The 23,792-nt window shown below is 44.4% G+C and overlaps 1 protein-coding gene across 1 annotated transcript in view; it reads right to left on the bottom strand.

Moving 5' to 3' along the window:
* Window positions 1-23,792, bottom strand: part of CASQ1 (calsequestrin 1) — a 164,816-nt gene that overhangs the window by 27,935 nt on the left and 113,089 nt on the right. The window contains exons 5-6 of the mRNA XM_068253544.1: window positions 15,737-15,810; window positions 9,803-9,933 (exon numbers count right to left, since the gene is read on the bottom strand). Of these exons, the coding sequence (XP_068109645.1) occupies window positions 9,803-9,933; window positions 15,737-15,810 (205 nt within the window). The remainder of the gene's footprint in view (window positions 1-9,802; window positions 9,934-15,736; window positions 15,811-23,792) is intronic.

Raw genomic sequence — 23,792 nt, 5'->3', positions numbered from 1 at the left:
TAGGGCCAAACACATTAGAAGGGTAAGGTAAGTGTTAAGCTGGCCACTAACGGTCCAATTTCTAGCGAAAAATCGTTCGAGCGATCAGAAATTCTGATCGGACGAAAAATCGTTCACTACACCATCAACTAACCAATCATTGCTTCCTATCTATCACGACCACCAAGAAAATTCAAATTTTCGTTCGACGAAAATTCATTCGGGCGACATTTTTTTCACTCGTTCATAATCGATTGTGTCCACCAATGGAGATTATTTACAACCAATCCGATCAGAATTTCTGATCGCTCGAACGATTTTTCGCTAGAAATTGGACCGTTAGTGGCCAGCTTTAGGAAGTCAACATGGGTAAAAGTTATAGAGAGGAAGGAGGAAAAGTTCATTATTAGGCAAAGGGGATGGGGAACAGTCAGTATTAGGTAGAGGAGAGTGAAGAGAGGTTAGGGATAAGTATAACCGTCAGGATCGAGTTATGTGGGGAGAGACAAAGGGTAGCATGCCAGGATTAGGAAGAGGAGAAAAGGTTGGGACTAAGGAAAGGAGCGGGGAGGTCAGTGTTAAGTTGGTCATAAATGGTTCAATTTTAATTTAAAAAATACTATCATCTTCAAAAAATTATTGGTAACTAACATGCATGACAGCCATTTTCTAATCCTTCTACAAAATCAAAACTTTCATTTAATTTTTTTGTATACAATCTGGCATTTTATCAAATCTTTTTTTTAAAAAGAGAAAAATTTGGTTGTATCATGTATGGCTAGGCAGAGGAGAGGATGGGAAAAATAGTGTTAGGTTGAGGGAGAGATTTAGTGTTACAAAACAGAGTGGGAGAAGGTTAGTTTTAAGCAGAGACAAGAAGATAAGGTTATTGTTAGGGAATTAGCAGATGACAAGGTTAGTGTTAGGTTATATTGTAGGGTTAAAGTCAGGCTACGTCAGGTGGGAGAGCAGGTGAAAGGTCAAGAAAAGTGTTAAAGTTTAGCTAGAGCAAGAGTTCAATGAAAGAGTGGAATGGTGGCATAGTATATAGCACTCTTGCTGTTCTCTCTGTGTTGGTTTTCTAAAAATATACATCTTGGTTGATTGGTCTCTGCATACATTGGCTTTAGACTACAATAGGAAGGCATAGGCAAACGCAAGGGGCATTACAGCTGCCCAGAATCCCCCCTCAGACCAGGGCCGGTGCAGTGCCTGGGGACAGACAAGTTGAAACACCAGAATATCTGCAGGTATCCTGCAGCTCACAGCACTGCCCCCTTTCTTACCTGGCTACAGTTGACTTTGTATGTAGCAGCAGTGTGTGTGCAGAGCATGGAGCAGCTCTGCGTCTGGGGAACTTAACAGAGTCAGGTATGAGCACAGCCCTGTGCCCTACTGTATGAATGCTTCACTTTCCCCTTCATTACAGATTTCGGCTGTCCTCATTACTATCTGTATTCAAACTGCTCCTGAATGACCCCATTGTTGGTCGGTCAGGTCAGACGAAAATTTGTGTTATTTGTACCCAGCATGATGTCCTACCATATCATTATACTGTATTGTGCGTGGCTGAGGGAGACCTTTGAAGAATCCCCCCCTTGAAAATCCTGGGTTTGCCCCTGGAACATAAGACCATGGGTTACTATGCAAGGCTTTAGACTGTGAGCTCCACTGAGGGATAGTTTCGACATGACTATATACACTATGTAAAGTGCTGTAAAGGATGTCAGCACTATATCAATAATAATACATCTCAATGTTTCTTTATCAAAATGTTTTCCTGAAGTACAATATTTTTTTCATTATTTTCAGAGGGCTAAGTACAGTATTCTGTTTGGAGAAATAAGCAGAAAAACTCACCAGAAAGACACAAGACGTGAACTAATAACAAAATTACAGGACTTATCTTCCCGAGATACTGGCTATTGTTACTGAAATAGAGTTAAAGGATTTGGCGCTGAGTTTTTCTCAGCTGCTGCTCATCTAAACGCAGCATGACATGAGCACTATCGCTCTGTGGATCTGATGACAGAATATGGCAGGTCAGCCTCTCCTGCAAATCAGGATAATGGAGCCATTGTCATGCTGCAATTTTCCTCGACCTCATTCTTCAATTCTGCTTTTTGGCAAGATTGCCTTTCTAGCTAAAATTCTGAAGGGATGTATAAGGTAGTAGAAGTATATCAAAGGCACATTTACCTTACTGTACTTTTAAGCCCCTCTGCATCTAGTTAATCACTACTGGATCTAGTGGGCTTAGTCACTTTCAGACTTCAATAGTGAGATCTTTCTTTAAAGTGAACCCGAGGTGAAAATAAACTGACGATATATACAATTGTATGTATGCTGTAACTCCTAAAAATAACTTCTTTTTTTAGATATTCCATGGTTTTATTTCTTATTTAAACATTTACAAACTAAAATGTATATATGTTCTGTTTTCTGCCAGGAAAACATTATGGCTTTAATTTGCTTATTAGTGATGTTTACTACTGTATATCGAGAAGGTACCAACAAGACAGAAGCTGTCACTTCCATGTCTTAAAGTTAACTCTTTCAGGCAGCACAATAAAGAAAGTAAAACAGCCTGGTTATTAATATGTTTTACACTGTACCTATACATGTTTATCTCATCATGTCATATGTTGCCTCGGGTACACGTTAATATTTACTGTCCCCCTTTCTAACTATTGTAGAACCTTGAGTTTTGTCATTTAGATACTCACATAGGTTACACCTACCCTCTTGCTGAATTCTCCTGCCCTTCCATAGCTTAAAATACATGAAAAATCAAACGGTGGGACAGGGAGACCCTTACAATACTGGCAGCAGGTGTACTGGCCTGACAACTTGTAGATCAAAGTTTGTGGCATGAGTAATCCATGTGGAGTGCATCCCATTCTCTTTATCCTGTGCACCCAACTGCCCCCACTCCTTCCTCCATTCACTTCTTCTTCTAACCCTCTCTACCTCTCCTGCCATTTAGCTCCATCTCTGCCCACTGCTGCTGCGCTCACCCCAGTCTCTTCCTCCTGTGCCCCCTCTGTCAGTCTTCCTCCATTCTCCTCCACCTGTGGCTCCTTCCACCCTTCTTCTTGTTCTCTTCCTCTGCTGTCTACTCCCACCATTCTCCTTCTCCTGTACCCTCTTTTGCTATAATTCAGTTTCAGCTGACCCTACTGACCTTAGACAAAGGTCTGCTGCATAGTATCAAAGGTGAATGGATGATCACGGATATTTATGGGCCGTCTGTGTCCCAGGGGCATAATATATGGTGGTATTTCTCACCACTAAATATCAGTGCTGAGCGCAGATGGGGTAGGTGGCTATGGGTGTATGATTATACACCACTGGGCACACCCCTAAACAAGATGCTCAGGAAAACTACTGCTCCTCTTATGTACACCTCTTACAGTAGGTGGCTAAGCTGATTCATCAGATCAGGCTGCCTTCCTTCATTGCTCAATTTTCTAGTTCTTGTACTCCAATTCCCATACCCATGAGCAGGGCCGTGCAGAGGGTCCTTAAGTGGGGGGTGCTCAAATGTCACATACATTCAGTCACAGAAGTACTCAGACCTGTCACTGGTGGCCACACGGTCCCCTCCTCATTTCTGGCTAGGGGGTATTGGTTGTCATGCGGGTGCTGAATGCAGATGCTGGGTGCCATGTAGGTTCTGGCTATGGGTGGGTATCGAGTGTCATGCGGGTGTTGATTGCAGGTACTTAGCACCATGTGTAATTGGGGTGCATGTACTGAATGTTATGTTGGTGCTGGGTGCAGGTACTGGGTGTGACATGGGTGCGAATACTTGGTGCCATGCCTGTACTTGGTGCTGGCTATGGGTGGGCATTGGGTGGTATTTGGATTTTAAATGCAGGTACTTTGGGTGTGGGTACTGGTTAAGTGGGTGCTTGGTGCAGATAGTGGGGGCCATGTGGAGGCTGTGTGCAGGTGTGAGTACTGGGTGCAATGTTAGTCCTGGGCGCAGGTACCTGGTGTCATGTGAGTACTGGGTGCCAGCTATGGGGAAGGGGTGTGGGTGGATGATGGAAGGAGTAGAGGTTAGTGTTGGTGCTGCCGGAAGGGGAAGTCATTGTACTGGGGGAGGGAGAGGTTAGTTTAGGTGCTGGAGGAGGTCACTATGGGTGCTGCTGGGGGAGGGAAAGGTCAATGTGGGTGCTGGGGGAGGGAGGGGTCAGTGTGGATGCTGGGGAAAGCAGGATCACTGCTGTGCTAATGTTGGGGAGGGAGAGGTCAGTATGGGATCTGGGTGGAGGGAGAGGTCCCTGTGGGTGCAAGGTTAAAGGGAGAGATCACTGCTGTCAGAGAGACACCATCCTACCTGCTCCCACACAGCTGTGGGGATGGTTACACTAGGATTCCTGTATGGCACCTCTTTACTCCAAAGTGTCTCATATGGGGAGGAGCTTCCTGTGGGTGTGGGCAGGGCCTCCTGCTGCAAGGGGCAGAGCTCATCGTTGCTGGAGGCATAGCTTTGTTTTTGCAGCCAAAGGGGCCTTTTTAGGGTGGTTTAAAAATGTGGGACGGGGGTGCTTGGGCCCCCAGGGTCCCCCTCTGCACGTTCCTGCCCACAAGTCTACTATAGGCACTTTTGTGGTGGTCAGAAACGACCATGACCATTCTGACTAATCTGAGAGTACTAAACTGTATGCATAGCCAGCTGCAGTAATGCACTAGGTGTACTGACACCTTTCTTTCATGGCCAGAATCAAAGAGAAACTGTAGCGAAAATAACTTAATTAATAACATTTCTTATTTTTTAAATATTACAATATTCATTTATAAATTATTTAGTGTTTGCCCATTGTAAAATATTACCTCACTCTGATTTACATTTGAAATGTATCACAGGTGGTGACATCTTAAGTGCTGTCAGGTGATCTAGGCAGAATGCTTGTTTACTGATTCTATAGTACTAAAACACATAGAAAATATACGTGTTCTCCCAGAATGCTCGGGGGTGGGGGATTCCGCATATCTGAATATCTAACACCGTAGGCTAAGCATCACTGGGATGGAGGGGCTAGATATAGGAAGTGTTTCTGATCCTGAAACCAGGATAATTACCAGTTGCTAGTTTACCAGATGTCCCTACTTAGACCTCTTTCTATATGTACTAAACACTGCATATCAGGAATACCCCACATTTTGGAGATGATCTGATATAGTCATCTTACCACCAAAAACTGTCCCTTTTCTAAGTTACTCAGATCTATATGATTGCTCATTTCTCTAGCTTGCAAAATATCATCTTCAAGGAATGACAGCATACCCCTGAAAGTTACCACTATAATCAATTTCATCAGTGTATATACCTTAAAATAAAGAGATGCTACCATTGCTGACCTCCTTCTAAACCAATGTGTGTCACCTGGCCATCTGCAGATTTTTTTTAGCTACAAGGATGAGGCCAGTGGAGTCAAAACTGATCTATATATTTGTTTTGATTTATGAAATCAAAAACTATTAGAGAAGAGAGTCAGCACAACAAGCAATGCAAGCAGCATTGTTGGGAATGGCAGAATTTCCATGGCTGAATAAAGCCACGTGTGGCGTTAATTCCGAATTTAATTTGTAATGATTTGTTATAATTTCTGCTACTCCTTTCCAAACATTTTATGTGACCCAGCACCTCCTGCCAATATGTTTGTTTAGTACTCATTACTGAGTTTTCAATCTCCACTTCTATAATTATTGCATCGAGAGTGACAGCTTGGCACATGATGGGTTAAATCTCCCTCCATGTGATGCCGGCAGGCATAAGATGGAAAAACATGTTATTTCAAATGTTTCTATGGCAGCTAAATTGTTTTTGCCAGGCGCCATGGCAACTGCACCAGCCATCACAACTGCCGCTCGATCCCTGTTGGAGATGGGCAGATGATGCTGTATGGCTTCCAGCACTGCCGGCTAGCCAGAACAACACATCATGTTCACAGATGCATGTTAACTGTTGCTATGCTGGAGCTCTGTGCATTGTTGGAAAACGTAGAGGAAGCAATTTACGTCTTGGCAAGAAAGCGTAAAGAAAACGTCTGCTTTATCGCCTCACAAAATTATACATTCCTTCAACCTGCTCAGATGATTTTCATTTTCTGATGTTTCTCTTTCTATAATGTTTGTTACGGGAATAAACATAAGCAGTCTAATGCCGTACGCATAAAGAAAAACTTGTCACAAACTGAATATAGCGTTATTATGATTTAAATTTATTGATGTGAAGTATCTGAATTATTTTCTAATCCATCTTCCAAGATTTGACTGAAGCTCTTGATTAATGATTTGGTGCTACTCTATCAATATGTATGAGTTCTATCTATTTAAAGCATTAGATTGTGTGTATATGAGCACAATTTAGAAGAAGTGTTCCTCAGCAAATTTGTCTGCTACCCACAAAAGCTCTATTTTGTACTCATTGGAAATCTAAATGGTCCAGAATTGGATCAGTACATTTGAGTGAACAGACAATCAGCAACACCACGTAGCACCACAAATTGCAATGTAAGTTTCCAGTTATGGAGGTTTGGCGCCGGTGATCGACTAACAGTGTTGGAGTTCAGCTATTATTAGCTGAGCTCCAGATAATGGCTTAGGCAAGCAGCTAACGGAGCCAGAGTGCGGCTATTAGTAGCCAATCTCAAGATCTTGGCTTTGGGTTTCGGCTATTATATAGACTAGCCCCAAAAGCTCAGCTATTGTATAGCTGCGATCTGATACATAGTGTTAGGAGAGTTAGTATTAGAGGATAGAAGGCTTAGTGTTAGGTATAGGATGGAAGGGGAGGTTAGCGTTAGATGTATGTAGTAGGGGTTAGTGTTAGGTGTAGGTGTGTGGGGGGATGTCAGTGTCAGGGAACACATAAGCTGATAGTAGAATGTAAGTTATTCTATACAATCACCCAGGTGAACAAATGCCTCCTATACACATATGCGTCTAGAAAAGCTAGCAGTGCAGTAGGTCACTGTAAAGAATGCAGTACTGAAGAAATACATTCCAGCCTCAAGATGTGTGCTTTAAATACAATTATTCACAAGCTGAACTATTGATCTCACATCCACACCAGATGGTGTGAATGTCTTCCATTCAGAACACCAAGGTTGGTAAGATCTGGGCCAGGATCTATGGTGGCGATATGCAATCACTGAATACCCCAGGAGATATTGTAACCTTGTGCATGTGTGTCACTGCAATGCAGGGGCGTCTCTAGACATTTTGTCACTCCAGGCGAGAAAACCTGTGCCCCCCGTGTGGTGCCCCCTGATGAACATAATCGTAACGCAGCAATGTTTCACCGTAAAATAATCGTAACGCAGCAATGTTTCACCATAAAGTAAAAGTAATGCGGCAATCTTTCAACAGAAAATATTCATAACGCAGCAATGATTCACTTAAAATAATCGGAATGCGGCAATCTTTCACCAGAAAATAACCATAACGCAACAATGATTCACCATAAAATAATTATAACGCAGCAATGATTCACCATAAAATAATCATAATGTGGGCAGCGTCCACCATAAAATAATCGTAATGTGGGCAGCGTTCACCATAAAATAATCGTAATGTGGCCAGCGTTCACCAGAAAATAATCGTAATGTGGCCAGCATTCACCAGAAAATAATCGTAATGTGGGCATCGTTCATCAGAAAATAATCGTAATGTGGCCAGCGTTCACCAGAAAATAATCGTAATGTGGGCAGCGTTCACCAGAAAATAATCGTAATGTGGGCAGCGTTCACCATAAAATAATCGTAATGTGGCCAGTGTTCACCAGAAAATAATCGTAATGTGGGCAGCGTTCACCAGAAAATAATCGTAATGTGGCCAGCATTCACCAGAAAATAATCGTAATGTGGGCGGCGTTCACCAGAAAATAATCGTAATGTGGCCAGCGTTCACCAGAAAATAATCGTAATGTGGCCAGCGTTCACTAGGAAATTATGCTAATGTGGCCAGCGTTCACCAGAAAATAATCGTAATGTAGCCAGCGTTCACCAGAAAATAATCGTAATGTGGCCAGCGTTCACCAGGAAATAATCGTATGTAGCCAGCTTTCACCAGAAAATAATCGTAATGTGGGCATCGTTCACCAGGAAATTATGCTAATGTGGCCAGCGTTCACCAGGTAATTATGCTAATGTGGGCAGCGTTCACCAGGAAATTATGCTAATGTGGCCAGCGTTCACCAGGTAATTATGCTAATGTGGGCAGCGTTTCACAAAAAAATTTATAATCACCTGTAAAAACAAAAGCATTTACTCATCTGCAGAAGCGTCCTCTCCCTGGGCGCAGCCTCCCCCGACGGTCTGCAGCAGCGCAGCCAGCCTGTGAAAGTCCCGTGCTGACCTGCAGAGCAGGGCTACGGGAAGATGGTGCCTGAAGCCCTGTACTAAAGACACAAATAGTCTCAGCAGCGATTTGTGAGACAGACTGAGCAATGCACAGACACAAATAGTCTCCAGTACAGGGCTTCGGACGCCATCTTGCCATAGCCCTGCTCTGCCTGCTGGAAGACTGCAGGCTGGAGCAGGGAGCTGCGGGGATGAACTAGGTTCACCACAGGGGTCGCACAGTTTGGAGGGGGAAGCGCCCCTCCCCCACCCTGCGCTCCAGGCCAATGGCTGTCCTTGCCTGGTGGCTGAGACGCCTCTGCTGCATTGGACACTCACACCAAGGGTTAAATATGCAATTACTTTTTGTGTGAAGTGCTGCTGTAAAGGGGTCCTGCAGGTGGCGCCAGGGGGAGCCCATGAGCAGGAAACAAGCGAGAGAAGCTGGACATGTGCAGGGGGAAATGGCAGTTTTGTTTTGGCAGTTGAAGGCTAGTGAGGGGGAAGAGCCTAGGGCATTGTTGGGACTGAGTTGATGATGCAGCAAGAAATGAGCTTGATGAGTGATGATATGGAGGAGAGGCACAAAAAGAGAGCAGCGATTTGTGAGACAGACTGAGCAACGCACAGCCACAGACAAGGGAGCACAGCCACAGATAAGAGAGCACAACTTACAACTAAATCAAGGAAGAAAAAGAGAGTTGCAGACATTACAGGAGAGGCGAGAGACCACTCACAACTACTGGCCAGTAAAGAGCAGCAATAGTGGAGAGATAAGCCAGAAGAGTCAGGAATAATAGGACAGACCAGGAAAGTAAAAATTACCTGTAACAGAAAACAGCAGACACAGAGACAGCAGCACAGCAATGCATACAAGAGACAGAGAAACAAGTGACAGATTACAGAAAAAGAGTGAAGACTGCAGTGCAGTGTCTGGAGAGATTGTGTGACAGCAGCTGGCAGACAAGCTACAGAAGAAACAGTAGAGAAGAAACCTTAAAAAAGACAGCGGTGAAGAGGTGGCAGAATGCAGAGTGTTGTGTGAGGAAAGTTCTTGGAAGTCAATGCTAATAAACTGTATCACATATTTGTTTCTTGAACTGGGCCTGATCCTAGCCGTTTGAAGATATATAATAGGCCTACCTATACTCATTCTGCTGAAAGAGAACCTTATGAATGTGTTTTGTCTCTGAACTTTATATACTATGATTTAATACAAATATTTCTTAGAAAGAACTTGATTGGTGTCTGAAGGATTTCTTTACAGTTCAAGCATTACTAGAGGTGTTACAATATAAGATACCAGTCCGTACTAGAACCCACCTGACTCAACCTATCGGGTCAGTTTAGAATGGAGATCACAGTGATTTTGTTTGGAAGTCATCATTTTTCTGGAATATTTTTTTACACTGGAAACCTTGGTGTTTTGGTGGGTGAGATAACGGTCAGGCTTTGAGAAGTCTACTGACCTCTTGTGGTGGTGCAGGAAGTCCACAATCTCCTTTTCGCTGTTGGGCTTGTTGGGGATGGTAACAGGCTCATCATGGAAAGGCTCATAGTAGTCAATCTCATTCAACTTCAGGGTCAGCTGCTTGGCAACCTAATATCAGAAAAAAAATTGCTTGTGGTTTGCCTTACAGACTAATTTATTTGCTTTAAAAACTAACTCCAGGAATATTGTGCAACTCTGGAATCTGTGTTGCAGGAAATGGCTGTTGCAGGGGTTCCTGAGTGCTTATTCTAAAAATGATGTACAATATTCAACATCAGTTAAACACAGAATTCAACAATGAAAACAAGCTCTTCATTGAGGGCTTACACAGGACTAGTTAAACATTTGTACATGGAGTTTGGCTTTAATTCCAGCCCACATAGCACAAAACTGAATCAAAACTGAAAGATAAATTACAAATTCTAAAATCTTGGAGTCATTTTACAAAAAACAAATCTTTCTTGTATATTGTGTTGTGAAAAATGAAGCTCCTTTGACTGAGCAAATGGTTAACTTTTAGTACATAAAAATCCTGTTTGTGCCTTGTGCACTGCAAGCAGCAAGTATGCAAGCCACAGATAAAACGTCTACTTCAATATAACCTGCTTCTGCCGCTAAAACGCATACAGTCAAAAGCGGCGCCTGGAAAAAATGGCGCACGGTTCGGAACGCTCTTAAAACGCTATTTAGCGTTTTAGACTTTAAAACGTAATTTTCCGTTTTAATAAGACTCAGGCAGCCTGTGGTATTTGTAGTGAAAGTTATAACCAGTAGATGGTGCTGTTCAGCATTGTGTTGTAAAAGGACGTGTAAGCAATGTTAAGCCATCTTTCCAAGAAGGAGCTATAGCTTAGGGGTAAGATACCGGACTTAGAGAAAAGTTTTGCAGGTTCGAATCTGTGCACGTTACTTTTTTTTTTTCCAGTGATAGAGATACCGCTGCTATTTGGCATACAGTCAAAAGCGGCGCCTGGAAAAAATGGCGGACGGTTCGGAACGCTCTTAAAACGCTATTTAGCGTTTTAGACTTTAAAACGTAATTTTCCGTTTTAATAAGACTCAGGCAGCCTGTGGTATTTGTAGTGAAAGTTATAACCAGTAGATGGTGCTGTTCAGCATTGTGTTGTAAAAGGACGTGTAAGCAATGTTAAGCCATCTTTCCAAGAAGGAGCTATAGCTTAGGGGTAAGATACCGGACTTAGAGAAAAGTTTTGCAGGTTCGAATCTGTGCACGTTACTTTTTTTTTTTCCAGTGATAGAGATACCGCTGCTATTTGTGCATTGGTAAATGATTAGTTGAAATAATCTTTCTTATGAAGTAAACGTTTTGTTTTATATCCCAGCTGAATATCGTATGCAAGGTTAAGAAGGAGACACGGAAGTTACTGGCTGCAAACTCTCATCTTTATTCTGCCTTCCCACGTCCTTTGCATATGTTATGCAGCTGGGATATTAAAAAAACAAAACTTTGACTTCGTAAAGTATTTTTTCAACTAATCTTTTATTAACTCTCAGATAGCAGTGCATGAATCAATAAATTAAAATAATGAAAAAAAGATCATCGACTAGATTCGAACCTGCACTTTCAGCACAAAATATGACCACAGTCCAGAACCATACCGCTGGGCTATAACAACATTACAATTTGACAACGCTAATTAGCGTTTTACATTAAATTGACGGCGCCATAATGTTCTAGTGGAGCTGTGCGCCATTTTTTCCTGCTCCCGCTAAAACATCCACGGCAGAAATCAATTGTGATGTGCTGGAGCAATTAAGCCTGTTTATTGCACTCATGTAGAGGATATTAGGTGTAACACTTTTTTATTTATCATTTTGCCTTTCCATGGCAGTGTGCATCACAGCTAATCCCAATACTACTCCATCAATCATCGAATGCGTTCTCAATGGCACTAAGGCCCGGTTCACATTAGCGGTGGCTATCCGGAATAGCCGTGCCGCAGCCGCACCGGAGCCGCACCGCATGCTGGCCGGACGAAACGGACGCACGGCATAGCAATGTAAGGCTATGCCAGTGTTCACATGCGTCCGTTTCGTCCGGACCGGAGCCGGACCGGATCCGGACTCCGGCGTCCGTTCCAACATGCGCTATTTTTGGGTCCGGCTCCTCCGGCAGCCGTATCCGGGGCGGAGCCGGACTGCACCATCCGGCCAATGGAAACCAATGAGAACCGGAGAGCGCACAACACACTGGCAAAAAATCCGGATGTTCTACCCCACTTCCTATGAGGATTGTTGCGGCGATATTGGCTGGGGACACATGGGCAACCATTTTGGAGTGGAGCAGCACGAGCTGGAGATGTTGGCAGCATGTTGGAGGTGGAGGTGAGTGCTAAACAGCGGAGGGCCTGATTCCACAGGCCCCCCTTCTGCTGACCTCCCAGACCCCAACATTTTTTTTTTTTTTAACGTGACTTTTGCCAAACGGATCCGGATCGCATCCGGATGAACACCTGATGCAACCTGACCGGATCCGGATCGGATCCGGATCAGAACCGTACGGTTCCGATCCGGATCCGGTCCGGATCCGGTCAGGCCATCCGGTCCGTTTGGCTGAAAACCGCTAATGTGAACCGGGCCTTATGAACTCACATCACTCATTAACCTTAAGGGAGCTCTTCGTTTTTATATAACAGTTCACAAACATGCCTTTTGAAGGAGGACCATCCAAGAAAGCTGATTGATGAAAGTTTAGTTTTTGGCAGATAGTGGAGCTTCTCATCTACTGACTGTTAAAGGACAGCACTTAAAAACATAGTCAAATATTTTACCCCCAGATGCAAAGCAAAAAGGTAGACCGCTACACTTACGTGTGTACACAGATGGGAGCAGGGAGATCAATGCCAAATGTCCATTTTACCCCCAGAGATCAGAGAAATCCAAAAGTGACCTGTTTTAATATTCTCTGCAACATTCACCGGGAACCCAGGCAAACCTATAATCTCAGGGAATGGAACACTCAATGAAGATATCTGGGGATGGTTGGAAAATATTATAAAAATTCTGGTTTGTAAAAGATCTAGTTACATATAGTGCACAAACAATCCCCTCAACTATCTTGCTGCCATTGGCCCTGTGCTTGTGGGAACCTTTTTGCTACTATGAATGCTAAACATCTGGATAACATCTCCATGATGATGTTGTTGTGGTCTGTCTAAAACAGGCATGGGCAAACTTGGCCCTCCAGCTGTTAAGGAATTACAAGTCCCACAATGCATTGCAGGAGTCTGACAGCCACAGTCATGACTCATAAAGGCAAATGCATTGTGGGACTTGTAGTTCCATAACAGCTGGAGGGCTGAGTTTGCCCATGCCTGGTCTAAAATATCTAAAAGGGTACCTGAAACAAGAAAAAAGTTAGATACTTACCTCAGTAGATCTTATTACATGCCTCTGTTCTTGTACTGAGACACTTGTAAAATATTTGACAATAATGTTGAATATGGTGTTCACAGCCACCCTCCCCTTTATGTATGAGCATGGCCGCACTGTGCAGGCACACAGCCAATGTTTGCACAGAACTGCTCATGTACAGCTTTTTGCTCCATGCATAAGTGGCTCTATGCTACTGTGCATGCGCAAACTATACTGCCACCTGCACAGTGCGGCCACACTCGAAGGGAACGCAGCCGCAAAGAAGTGGGCCCCAGCGAGAAGTGGAGGGCTGGATGGGGATTAGGGAGTCCTCTGGAGCTTCCAGAGGCCTACCTCTACAGTGGTGAACATCCAACTTTTATTTCACTACAAATTTGCTTTGAAGTCCTGGACATTGTTATTTTTGCTATTCAGTGTCATGTTGATTTTGGCTATTTATACCAGGTGTGAGTTGCAATGGGACCACAATTTGCACCACTTTTCACCACAATATGCAACTCTTTTTATGGTAACAATCAAAGAAGAATACCTCAGTTAAAGTCACACAAATCCCATGCCCTATTTTCATTATATCAATGACAATTTGATCATTTGCCGTGCAAGTAAAAAAGACCTTGCTCAGTTCCACTAACCACCGTACAATTTTCATCCCACAATAAAGCTTAAATTACTCTTGCACTGAGACTAATTACCGTATCTACATACCACTGCACAAGTCAAAGAAGCTAACCTACAAACGTCTTCATGCACACAAATCTGCGGACCAACTCACATACCTCAGAAACTGCAGTTTCCACAAATAAGGTATTCTATATTCTAAAGGTAAGCTATAAGGTGTAGCTGAATATGATCTGACTTAATAGACATAAACAAATACCATAAAGGGTACAGGTGAAGGTAAAGCCTGTATCTGAGGTACTGTATTTCTCATTGCTTCTCCAATTTACAGTCCTGCAGGGAGACTCCTCTCTGCTCCCAGTGTTTGCCAATGTGTACAACGTCATTAAGCATGGCACTTTCAAGAGTGCCAGTGTTACCGTTCTCGGCGTCCTGGTCCCTATCCCAGGGACGCCGTGGTGGTGCACACATGCGTACTTGTCTAACACGCATATGCGTTCACGCTTTAGTGCAAAATTTCTGGCACCAGTTTATTTAAAGTATTTAAGGGGACTAGTGACAGCAGTTCAATGCTGTTACTTCGTTGCAGCTTGCTGATCGTTAGATTGCCTTAGTTTGTTCCTGTTATCTGGTATTCGACCCCGGCTTGTTATTGGACTTCACTTTGATCTGTGGTCCTTGGTTCTGACCCTGCCTGTTCCGGTTCTCCATTGCCTGCCGCCTGTCTCGAACCTCTGCCTGTCTACCCATTTGTGCCTGTCTGCCACCTGCCTCAACCTATTGCTTGTGTACCCGTTATCGCCTGATTGCCGTCTGCCTCGACTTACTGCTTGTCTTCTCGACTTCGCTTCCAGCCGTCCTCTACGGACTCTGTTTTTCTCTATGCCTCCGGTGGGGCAATCCTTGGGGCCTCGACCTGGTGGCTAATAGGCAGCAAAAGTAGTCAGTCGCCCACTAGGGGTAGCGGCCCATCATCCCGGGGTGCTCTGGTGAAGACACATAGCCACTTAGACTCCACGCCCCAGGAGAGCCCATGTCAACCACTGGTGTCAGGGTTAACAGCCTTCCGGTCCTTGTAACAACCAGGCTGTGAGCATTTCCAATTACAGCCTGTGCACAAAGAGGAGGAGCGAGTGCAGCATTACATAGAGGGCATGGAGCATGGTCATGTTGACAAGGGGGCAGCACCACTACAACACTTCAAATTTGCAGCTTCCAGTGGCATTGGCAATTACAGCAGGATGTATCCAAGGGAAGGAGTCACAGAGGAAAATATATTTTCTCAGGTAAGTATGATATTTTATTTACTAGTTATCTTTTCCTGTCAACAAAGGCAAGTAAGCTGGATGAGTTTACATAAACCTTCACAGGACTTTCATTATACAAAAATATAGTGCTCTGGTGGCTAAACCGAAAAGCTTCCGGGAATCTCCTCTTTTGGGATGTAGACAGACAGTAAACCTAAACAAACAACAGATACTTATCTAAGGAGAAGGCTCTGGGTCCTATAGAGCCTTCCCAATCTCCTTCCTGGTCTCCTCGTTCCCCCACAGGCTTCACTGTTTAAATCTCCCGCTGCAGGAGACTTTGGCAGACTTCGGAAGGCGGATTTATACTGCGCACGCGTGAGTGCCGAGAGTCAGCGCTCATATGTGTAAGAATGCAAAAACCCGTGCATAAATAAGAGCTGGTTACCGCACCTTAATGAAGCTTGCAATTAGGTTTCATTCATAATACTAAACCTGAGTATTAAGGTGATTACTGCATTAGGGCCATTACAAAAGTACGCCCCCAGTTCTGTATCCTTCACATTTGTGTTGCACCTTATTAAGATTGTTGTTCTGAGCAATTTTGAATAAAGCATTTAAAAGCTCACCCAATGGTTACATTTTCTTACCTTAGGGTCAAATGTAGCGAAGAATGGGATGTATGGGTGGAATTCCTCTGCTGCATCTTCATAGGCCTTGTAATCTGCAAAAAAAGAAGAAAGCAAAACTGTAAGTCTGGGCCCATGTGGTTTCTTGTTGCAAGCACTGTAAATGTGTATATTGCTATCAGACAGGACATCCCTCTTCATTCTACCACTCCATTTCTCTTCTTCACTTCACTCTTCACTCTCTTCTTCACTTTGCCTCCAAACTCCTTGAGCATGTAGTTTACAAATGATTGTGTCATTTTCTCGACTCCAACCCCTTCTTAACCCCCTTCAATCTGGATTGCACCCTGCCCACTCCACTAGATACCACACTCACTAGGGTCACCAATCACTCATCTTAACTACATCGAACAACCACTATTCCATCCTTCTCCTCCTTGACCATCTCCTCCTGCTTCAAACACTATACTTTTTGGTATCCATGACTCAGCTCTGACCTTGTTCTCTTCTCAACTCTCTAATTTCCTTATGCAGACCTCTAATGGATCCTCCTCCCTCTCTACCCCCCTCTCGGTTAGAGTCCTCTAGGGCTCTGTCCTCTGCCCCCTACTCTTCTTCCTCACTTGGCAAATTCATCTCCTGACTTGGTCTCAACTACCATCTCTACACTGATTACACTCAAATCCACCCTCAAACCCCTGTCTTTTCCACCGCATGGGATAAAATCTTCCATTCCACCTTCCATCATTTCTATCCGCATGGGATAAAATCTTCACGTACTTGACCGCTATCTCCACCTGTATATCTGACAGAATTTTGAAACTCAACCTGGAAAAGACTCAAGATCTTCCTACCCCGTTCATATAGTCCCCCCCACCCAAAAAAAAAAAATTCCATCATCATCAACAGTACGTCTGTCCGTCCTGTTCCTCAAGCTTGCTGCCTGGGTGTCACCATTGACTCAGTACTCTCCTTCACCTCCCAAATCCAGAACTACTCCAGATCGTGCCCCTTCCATCTCTGCAACTTTGCTAAAATTCACCCCACCTGACCTCGACAACATCGAACTCCAGGTCCATGCTCTGGTCATTTCCCGTCTGGTCTGCTGCAATGTCCTCTTTCTGACTTCCTGAAACCAGACTCTGACTCCTGCAATCTGTGTTATGAAGGCAGCCCCTACTCTATGGAGCTCCCTACAGCAGTGAAGCCTATGAAAGCTTGCTGGAAACTCTAAAAACAACCCCCCCCCCCCCACACACACACACACAAAAAAAGTATGTGTTATCTCTGTCAGTCTTGGAGCGTTTTCCCCAGTATCTGTCTGAACAAGTAGAGAGTGAAATTCTCATATATGGGGTCATTCAACAACAATAAAAAGCCAAAATAACTTAAGCTTAGCATACTGTTCAAGGTTACAACATATATCTGGAGAGTTGGGTGTTAATGGCATTGACATACATGCACTTAGCGGTATGCTCACTATCATCAGTAATCCAGCCTATGAGTGTCATAATATCTGTAATTCTGCTTTCACTCTACATACATTTTCCCCTGAAACTTCTTCCTCAAGTCATGCTGCAGAAATGACAGCTGCAGGAGTGTAGTCTGTATACTGATCTTGTAGACAAACTCCTGATCTCTTTACAAAAGAGATTTGCTTCCTCTCTCCATTTCCTAGCTGTGTGATATGACAAGCTTATGGTTATTATTTACTGTGGTAGACTCAGCCCTTAGGTACAAACTAGCGCAAACTGACTCATTACACTACCATCAACCTGAGATCACAGGGCTATGGATTCTGTATCACGCAGACAGACGGAGAACAGAGAGCTTGTACATAGGATGTTCGGGATGTAGGACAGAATTAAAAAGAGATAAGCGTAGGAAGACAGATGGAGGATGAATTGGGTGGGGGTCTATAGAGGGAGGAGAGCAGAATTTCTGGTTACATTTCACTGAACAGTTACTATTTAGGACATGATGCAGTTTGTTTCATATGTGTTGTCATTGTGGCTATGCTTAAGTAATAGTTGTATAAAGACCATTTTATCAAAACATTAACTTTTACTCAAGTTTTCCCAGTCACTCAAAAATCATACTGCCTCGGACGAGAATCTAGCATGTGTCTCCTGATGTTGCCTAAAGATTCAGCATGCTGGATCTTTAACGGTCCCCGATGCCCAGGTGACCCTTTAGCACACTGTACTTCCAACTCACCCCAACTGTGAGAAGCCAAACCAATGTGTGCTCCTCCTCGTCTCTCCATCCCTGTCCATTGCAAAAGACACATTGCTAGCCTGCAGTGACAAATATGTACAGCAACAGGGCTTCGAACTGTTGCCCAAGGACAGGGCTGTAGAGAGGGGGGTGGTGCTCAGATTTGTAAAAGGGGCCTCAATCAATGAATTGTGCTAAACTGCGTATGTAATACCCCCTACCCTGAAAGCAGTATTAGGCTCCCTGCACACTGCAAATCCATTTTGCGATTCCGATTCCGTTTCCAATTCCGATATGCAATTCCGATTTTCCCTGAATGCAATCAACAGAAAAACGGAGTCAAAAACGCAGCATGCAGTAACGATTAAAAGTCGGAATCGGATGTAAAAAACGATTAAAAATCGGAGTCGCATGCAGTGTGCAGGGAGCCTTAGGCAGACTTCGTGTCTTCTTCCAATCAAGTCTTTTGGCTCCACCACCCTCAAATCAGCAGTGTTAGGTGCCCACTATTAGAGTGGGCACAGTGGAACTTGATGTAGGACCTCTTGATCAGCACCCAAGTTCCTATTAGGAAAAGAAGAAGTGGTTGCCAATACGCAGTGGTTGTTAAGCATTAGTAGGTGCAAAATTGCAATAAGTGCCAAGGAGCAGTGGGTGGCCAGATGCAGCGGGTGGTAAGATGCAAAGGTCCAGTTTGTGCTAAAGTGCAGTCAGTGCTAAGGTGCTAAAGTACAGTCTGTGTCAAGCTGCAGTTGGTACCAAGGTCCAGTTTGTATTGGGTGTTTATTTACAGCGGGTATTGATTACTGCATGAGAAGCAGATGGTGATAAACAATAGTGGATGCCATGTGAGTGCTAATTGGTACAGGGAGCCATGTGAGTGCTGGGTACAGGCCAAGAGTGAGAACTGGGTGCCCATAGATGCAGTGGGCAGGACATGAGTGAGTAGTGATTGCCATGTGGGGTCTGGATGGTATGCCATGGGAGAGTGCTGGGTCTCATATGGGTTCAGACCATGGGTGGGTATTGGGTGCTATTTGGGTGCAAGCCATGTAAGGGTGCTAGGAGCATAAAATGGCTTGGGAACTTGGTGCCCTGTGAGTACTGTGCCAGGTAGGCGTTGGTGTTGAATATGGGGTGTATATGGTGTTACGTGTGTCCTAGGTGCAAATAGGTTCCAAGTGGGTACTGGAAGCGAGTAAAGGGTGCCGTGTGCATAATGGGAGCTAGCTAGTGGAGTATTGATTGTCATGTAGGTGCTGAATGCAGATGCTGGGTGCCATGTGGATTCTGGGTGCAGGCACAGGATGTGATGTGAGATTTGGCTATGGTGAGGATCAAGTTTCATATTAGTGTTGATTGCAGGTACTCAGGTCCGTGTACTGGATGTCATATGAGTGCTTGGTGTGCATACTGGGCGCAAAGTGAAAACTTGGTGCAGCTGAAACTACTGCAGATGGAACATGTGGTTGCTGGGTGCAGGTACTAGATGTCACTTGGCTGTCATGCCTGCACTGGGTGCTGGCTATGGGTGGGCATTGGGGGTCATTGTGGGTTCTGAGTGCAGGTACTTCGGGTGTGGATACTGGTTGTGTGGGTACAGATAGTGGGTGCCATGTGGAGGCTGTGTGCAGGTGTGAGTACTGTGAGTACTGTGCCATGTGGGAGTCAGCTACAGGGGGCTGTTTGATGAAGTATTACGTGCCATACGGAGACTGGATGAGAGTATCGGGTGCTGTGTTTGTGTGTGTATGGGGGGTGGGACTAGACTGGATATCGTGTGGGTACTTGGTGCAAGTACTGGGTGCCAGCTATAGGGTAAAGGGTATTGGGTGCCATGTGGGTGGTGGATGCCGTGCCGATGGGGGCGGGGGGGGGGGGGGGGTATCGAGGGTACTGAGTGCCATGTGTGTTTTTGCCATGGTGAGGGGTACTGGCTGGGTATAATGTTGTAAGCAGGTTCTGGGTGGTGTGTGAGTGCTTACTATAGTGGGGGTTACTGGCTGAGTGTACTGTGGGTGCTGGATATTAGAGGGGTTTGCTGTGGGTGCTGGTGGGGATGGTAGAAGTGCCGCTAGGGGAGGAAGAGGCCACTGTGGGTGCTGAGGGAGGTAGAGACCAGTGTGGGTGCTGGAGGAAGGGGAAGTCACTGTGGGTGCAGGGGGAGGGAGAGGTCACTCTGTGAGTGATGGTGTAGATAGATGCAAGAGTAGTTGCTGGGGCAGGGAGAGGTCACTGTGGATGCTGGGTGTTGGGAGAGGTCACAGTGGGTGCTGGTGATGGAAGAGGTCACTGTAGGTGTTGCTGGGGGGGGGGGGTCCCTGTGGGTTCCGCTGGGGACAGGAGGGGTGCCAATGTGGGTGCTGGGGGAGGAATAGGTCAGTATGGGTGCTGGGGGACCTCACTGTGGCTGCTGTGGGAGGGAGAGGTCAGTATGGGTGCTGGAAGAGGCAGGATCACTGCTAGTACTGGGAAGGGAGAGGTCACTGTGGGGGCCAGGTAGAGGAAGAGGCCATTGTGAGTGCTGGGGGAGGGAGAGGTCACAGTGGGTGCAGTTGCTAAGGAGACACCATCTTACTTGCTCCCACACAGCTGACAGAATGGGTATACTAGGATCCCTGTCTGGAGCCTCTTCACTCAAGCATCCCGTGAGGTTAAGCAGAGCTTCCCGTGCAGAGTGGGGCTTCTCACGGCTGGGGCGGAGCCCCCTTTGCGTAGCCAAAGTAGCCCTTTTATTGAAATTGTAAAAAAGGGGGTTGCCTGAGCACCAACAGTCCCCCCCACCCGCATGTGCCTGCCCAAGAAATCTGGCATCAACAGGGATTGATAGTGTATACATAGCTTAACTCTTCCCTACTGTATAACTCAAGGTTTAATTTGTGCCGGCCTCTGTTAGTCTTGGAGAGATTTACACAGATCCTGTCTGGATAAGAAACAGGAGAGTTCTTTAAGATGAAAACAAAAAAAGCCATAAACCAAACAGGTTTCATCCCTTTTTAACTCCATACAAAATAAATAAATGTTTTGCTTGGAGTTGAATGTTAAATTGAACCAGCACACCAGCAGAATGCTGAAATTAGCCTTGATTGTGTTTAGTTGCATAGCTGGAGATTTGCTTTCTTGAGTCAGACAATAAGGTTGTAGGGAGGAGAAACAGGTGATTAAACGCGTTGTCATCATTCTTCTGTACCCAGCGTATCAAGGATACTGCAGGTTCAGTCCCGAAGAGACCACCTATGCATTTTTATCTGCATAATAACTTTAGTAACATAACATTACATTAGGCTCTTGAATTATTAAGCGTAGTGCAGGCACTGTCAGCAACTCACCGGCTTATCATTACACTACACCTGTCAGAGCAATAATACAATTATTTATATGCTGAAGGCACAGATAAAAGCTAGGAGTGACTCAGTGACTGGTGAAAGCTGTAACACATACAGTAGCATACATTTATACATTCCATACATCAGACATCAGAGATAAAAGAAAACATGTGCCATGTAAAACTACAGCTACAAATGTAATGGTACTGAGCAAAGCTTACCAAACTGAGTGTCCAAATATTACCTTTTTTTGCATTAAATGAGGCTTCCACAACTAAAAATCCTGTTTTAGAAATGGGGTCATGTGACCTGAAGTAGAATAGCTGAAGTAGGAGCAAATTAATCACTGATCTCCTGAGTTATTAGCTGCAATCATCTATGATACCTCTCTCTGTGCTCCATCACAATGCAGTCAGTTCAACTTGCTGATGTGGAGCAAAGCAGCAGCCCACCTATGATCCTAATAATAAAGTGGACCTAAACTTTTGCACAGCACACAATGAAATTATTTCATTCAACATATAAATGCTGTAGACATCCATTGTCATGCTGTGACTAAACTTTTAGAGCAGAAAAGATGTTCTGAGTTTAGATTTTCTTTAAAGGGAACCAGAGGCCCCAGAAAAAGATTCTATACATATCTGGGGCTTCCTCCAGCCCCATATGCACGGATCGCTCCCACGCCGCCGTCCTCCACTTCCTGTATCAGCCAGTTCCGGGTCCCGTAGTTTCGGCCAGTCGGCGGCAGCACACGGCCAATTGTCCACATCACAGGGGCTCCCGGCATACCCTTACGTGTGCGGCTGCATACTGCGCAGCCGCACGCGTAAGGGTATGGAGGGAGCCCCTGCTCATGTGGACAATTGGCTGCGTCCGCCGGAAGTGACTGGACCCGGTACCGGTGGATCCAGGAAGCGGAGGACGGCGGCTTGGGAGCGATCCGTGCGTATGGGGCTGGAGGAAGCCCCAGGTATGTATAGAATCTTTTTTCTGGGGCCTCTGGTTCCCTTTAAAGGATACCCGAGGTGACATGTGACATGATGAGATAGACATGGGTATGTACAGTGCCTAGCAGCACACAAATAACTATGCTGTGTTCCTTTTTTTCTTTCTCTCCCTGAAAGAGTTAAATATCAGGTATGTAAGTGGCTGACTCAGTCCTGACTCAGACAGGAAGTGACTACAGTGTGACCCTCACTGATAAGAAATTCCAACTATAAAACACTTTCCTAGCAGAACATGGCTTCTGAGAGCCGGAAAGAAATAAAATGGGTCAATAGTTCATAAATTTTAGCTCTGGTATACTTCAATGAATGTGTCATTAAGCAAAAACAATAAAACAGGTAAAACTTAAAAAGTAGATTTAAACATAAAATAAAACTGTGGAATATCTTAAAAAGTCATTTTTTAGGAGATGGAAGATCGATACAATCGTTTATTTCATTAGTTTATTTTCGTCTCAGGTGTCCTTTAAAGTGTTACTCAGGGAAAAAATATTTTAGTTTTGATTAGAGTGGGGAAGAGTTAGAACTTGTATTACATAAGTGCTGTCTGTGACTCCTTTGGGGAGAGTTTTCCTATAAACACCTTATAATTGGGGCTACAGACAGCATTATACGGTGGCGTAGTGGTTAGCTCTCTCGCCTTGCAGCGCTGAGTCCCTGGTTCGAATCCCAACCAGGGCATTATCTGCAAAGAGTTTGTATGTTCTCTCCGTGCCTGTGTGGGTTTCCTCCGGGTACTCCGGTTTCCTCCCACATTCCAAAAACATACGGATAAGTTAATTGGCTCCCCCTAAAATTGGCTCTAGACTACAGTACTTACACTACATAATATAGACATATGGCAATGGTAGGGATTAGATTGTGAGCTCCTTTGAGGGACAGTTAGTGACAAGATATATATATATACACCGTACAGCGCTGCGTAATATGTCGGCGCTATATAAATACTAAATAATAATTATAACTTTACAAATATTCTACCATTTTCTCGCAAGTGCTAAAAAAGAAGGTTTATTGTCTGTGTTCCCAATCACTGGAAGTAAGAAGAAATCCCTGGACCTAGAGAGGAGCAAAAAACAAATGTAGTGCTGTTTGATGACACAGTAGCCTGCATCTCTGGAAATCTCTGCTGCAACAGGTATCTGGTGAAATGCCAAAACCATGTTCTTTAAAAGTGATTTTAGTTTATATCTTGTTTGTTTATTGAAACAAGCTCTGTCACTGAAAGCTCACGATTAGTGCCTGAATATAGGCTTCAAAGCGGGATTGTCACCATAAAAATCCAATTTCAACAGCAACTGGTCTGATTGTATTAAGTGATAAAGATGCTAATCCTGCATTCAAAACTTTCTCTGCTGTTATGGTTTGGAGTTATCACATACTTAAGGAGCACTGGCCCTTTAATAGCCATTGCCATTCAGTTGCATGCTGGGGGTTCTTTTTATATATAATATATTCCTCTTCTTCCATTTATTTCCATGCCTAGCTGCCTATCTGAAACATGATCCTCTGCTCACATGTGTTTACAAA

Source organism: Hyperolius riggenbachi, chromosome 9, assembly GCF_040937935.1.
Source record: "Hyperolius riggenbachi isolate aHypRig1 chromosome 9, aHypRig1.pri, whole genome shotgun sequence".
NCBI lineage: Eukaryota > Metazoa > Chordata > Amphibia > Anura > Hyperoliidae > Hyperolius > Hyperolius riggenbachi.
The sequence above is the reverse complement of the archived record's forward strand: the minus strand, read 5'-3'. Positions and strand labels throughout refer to the sequence as shown.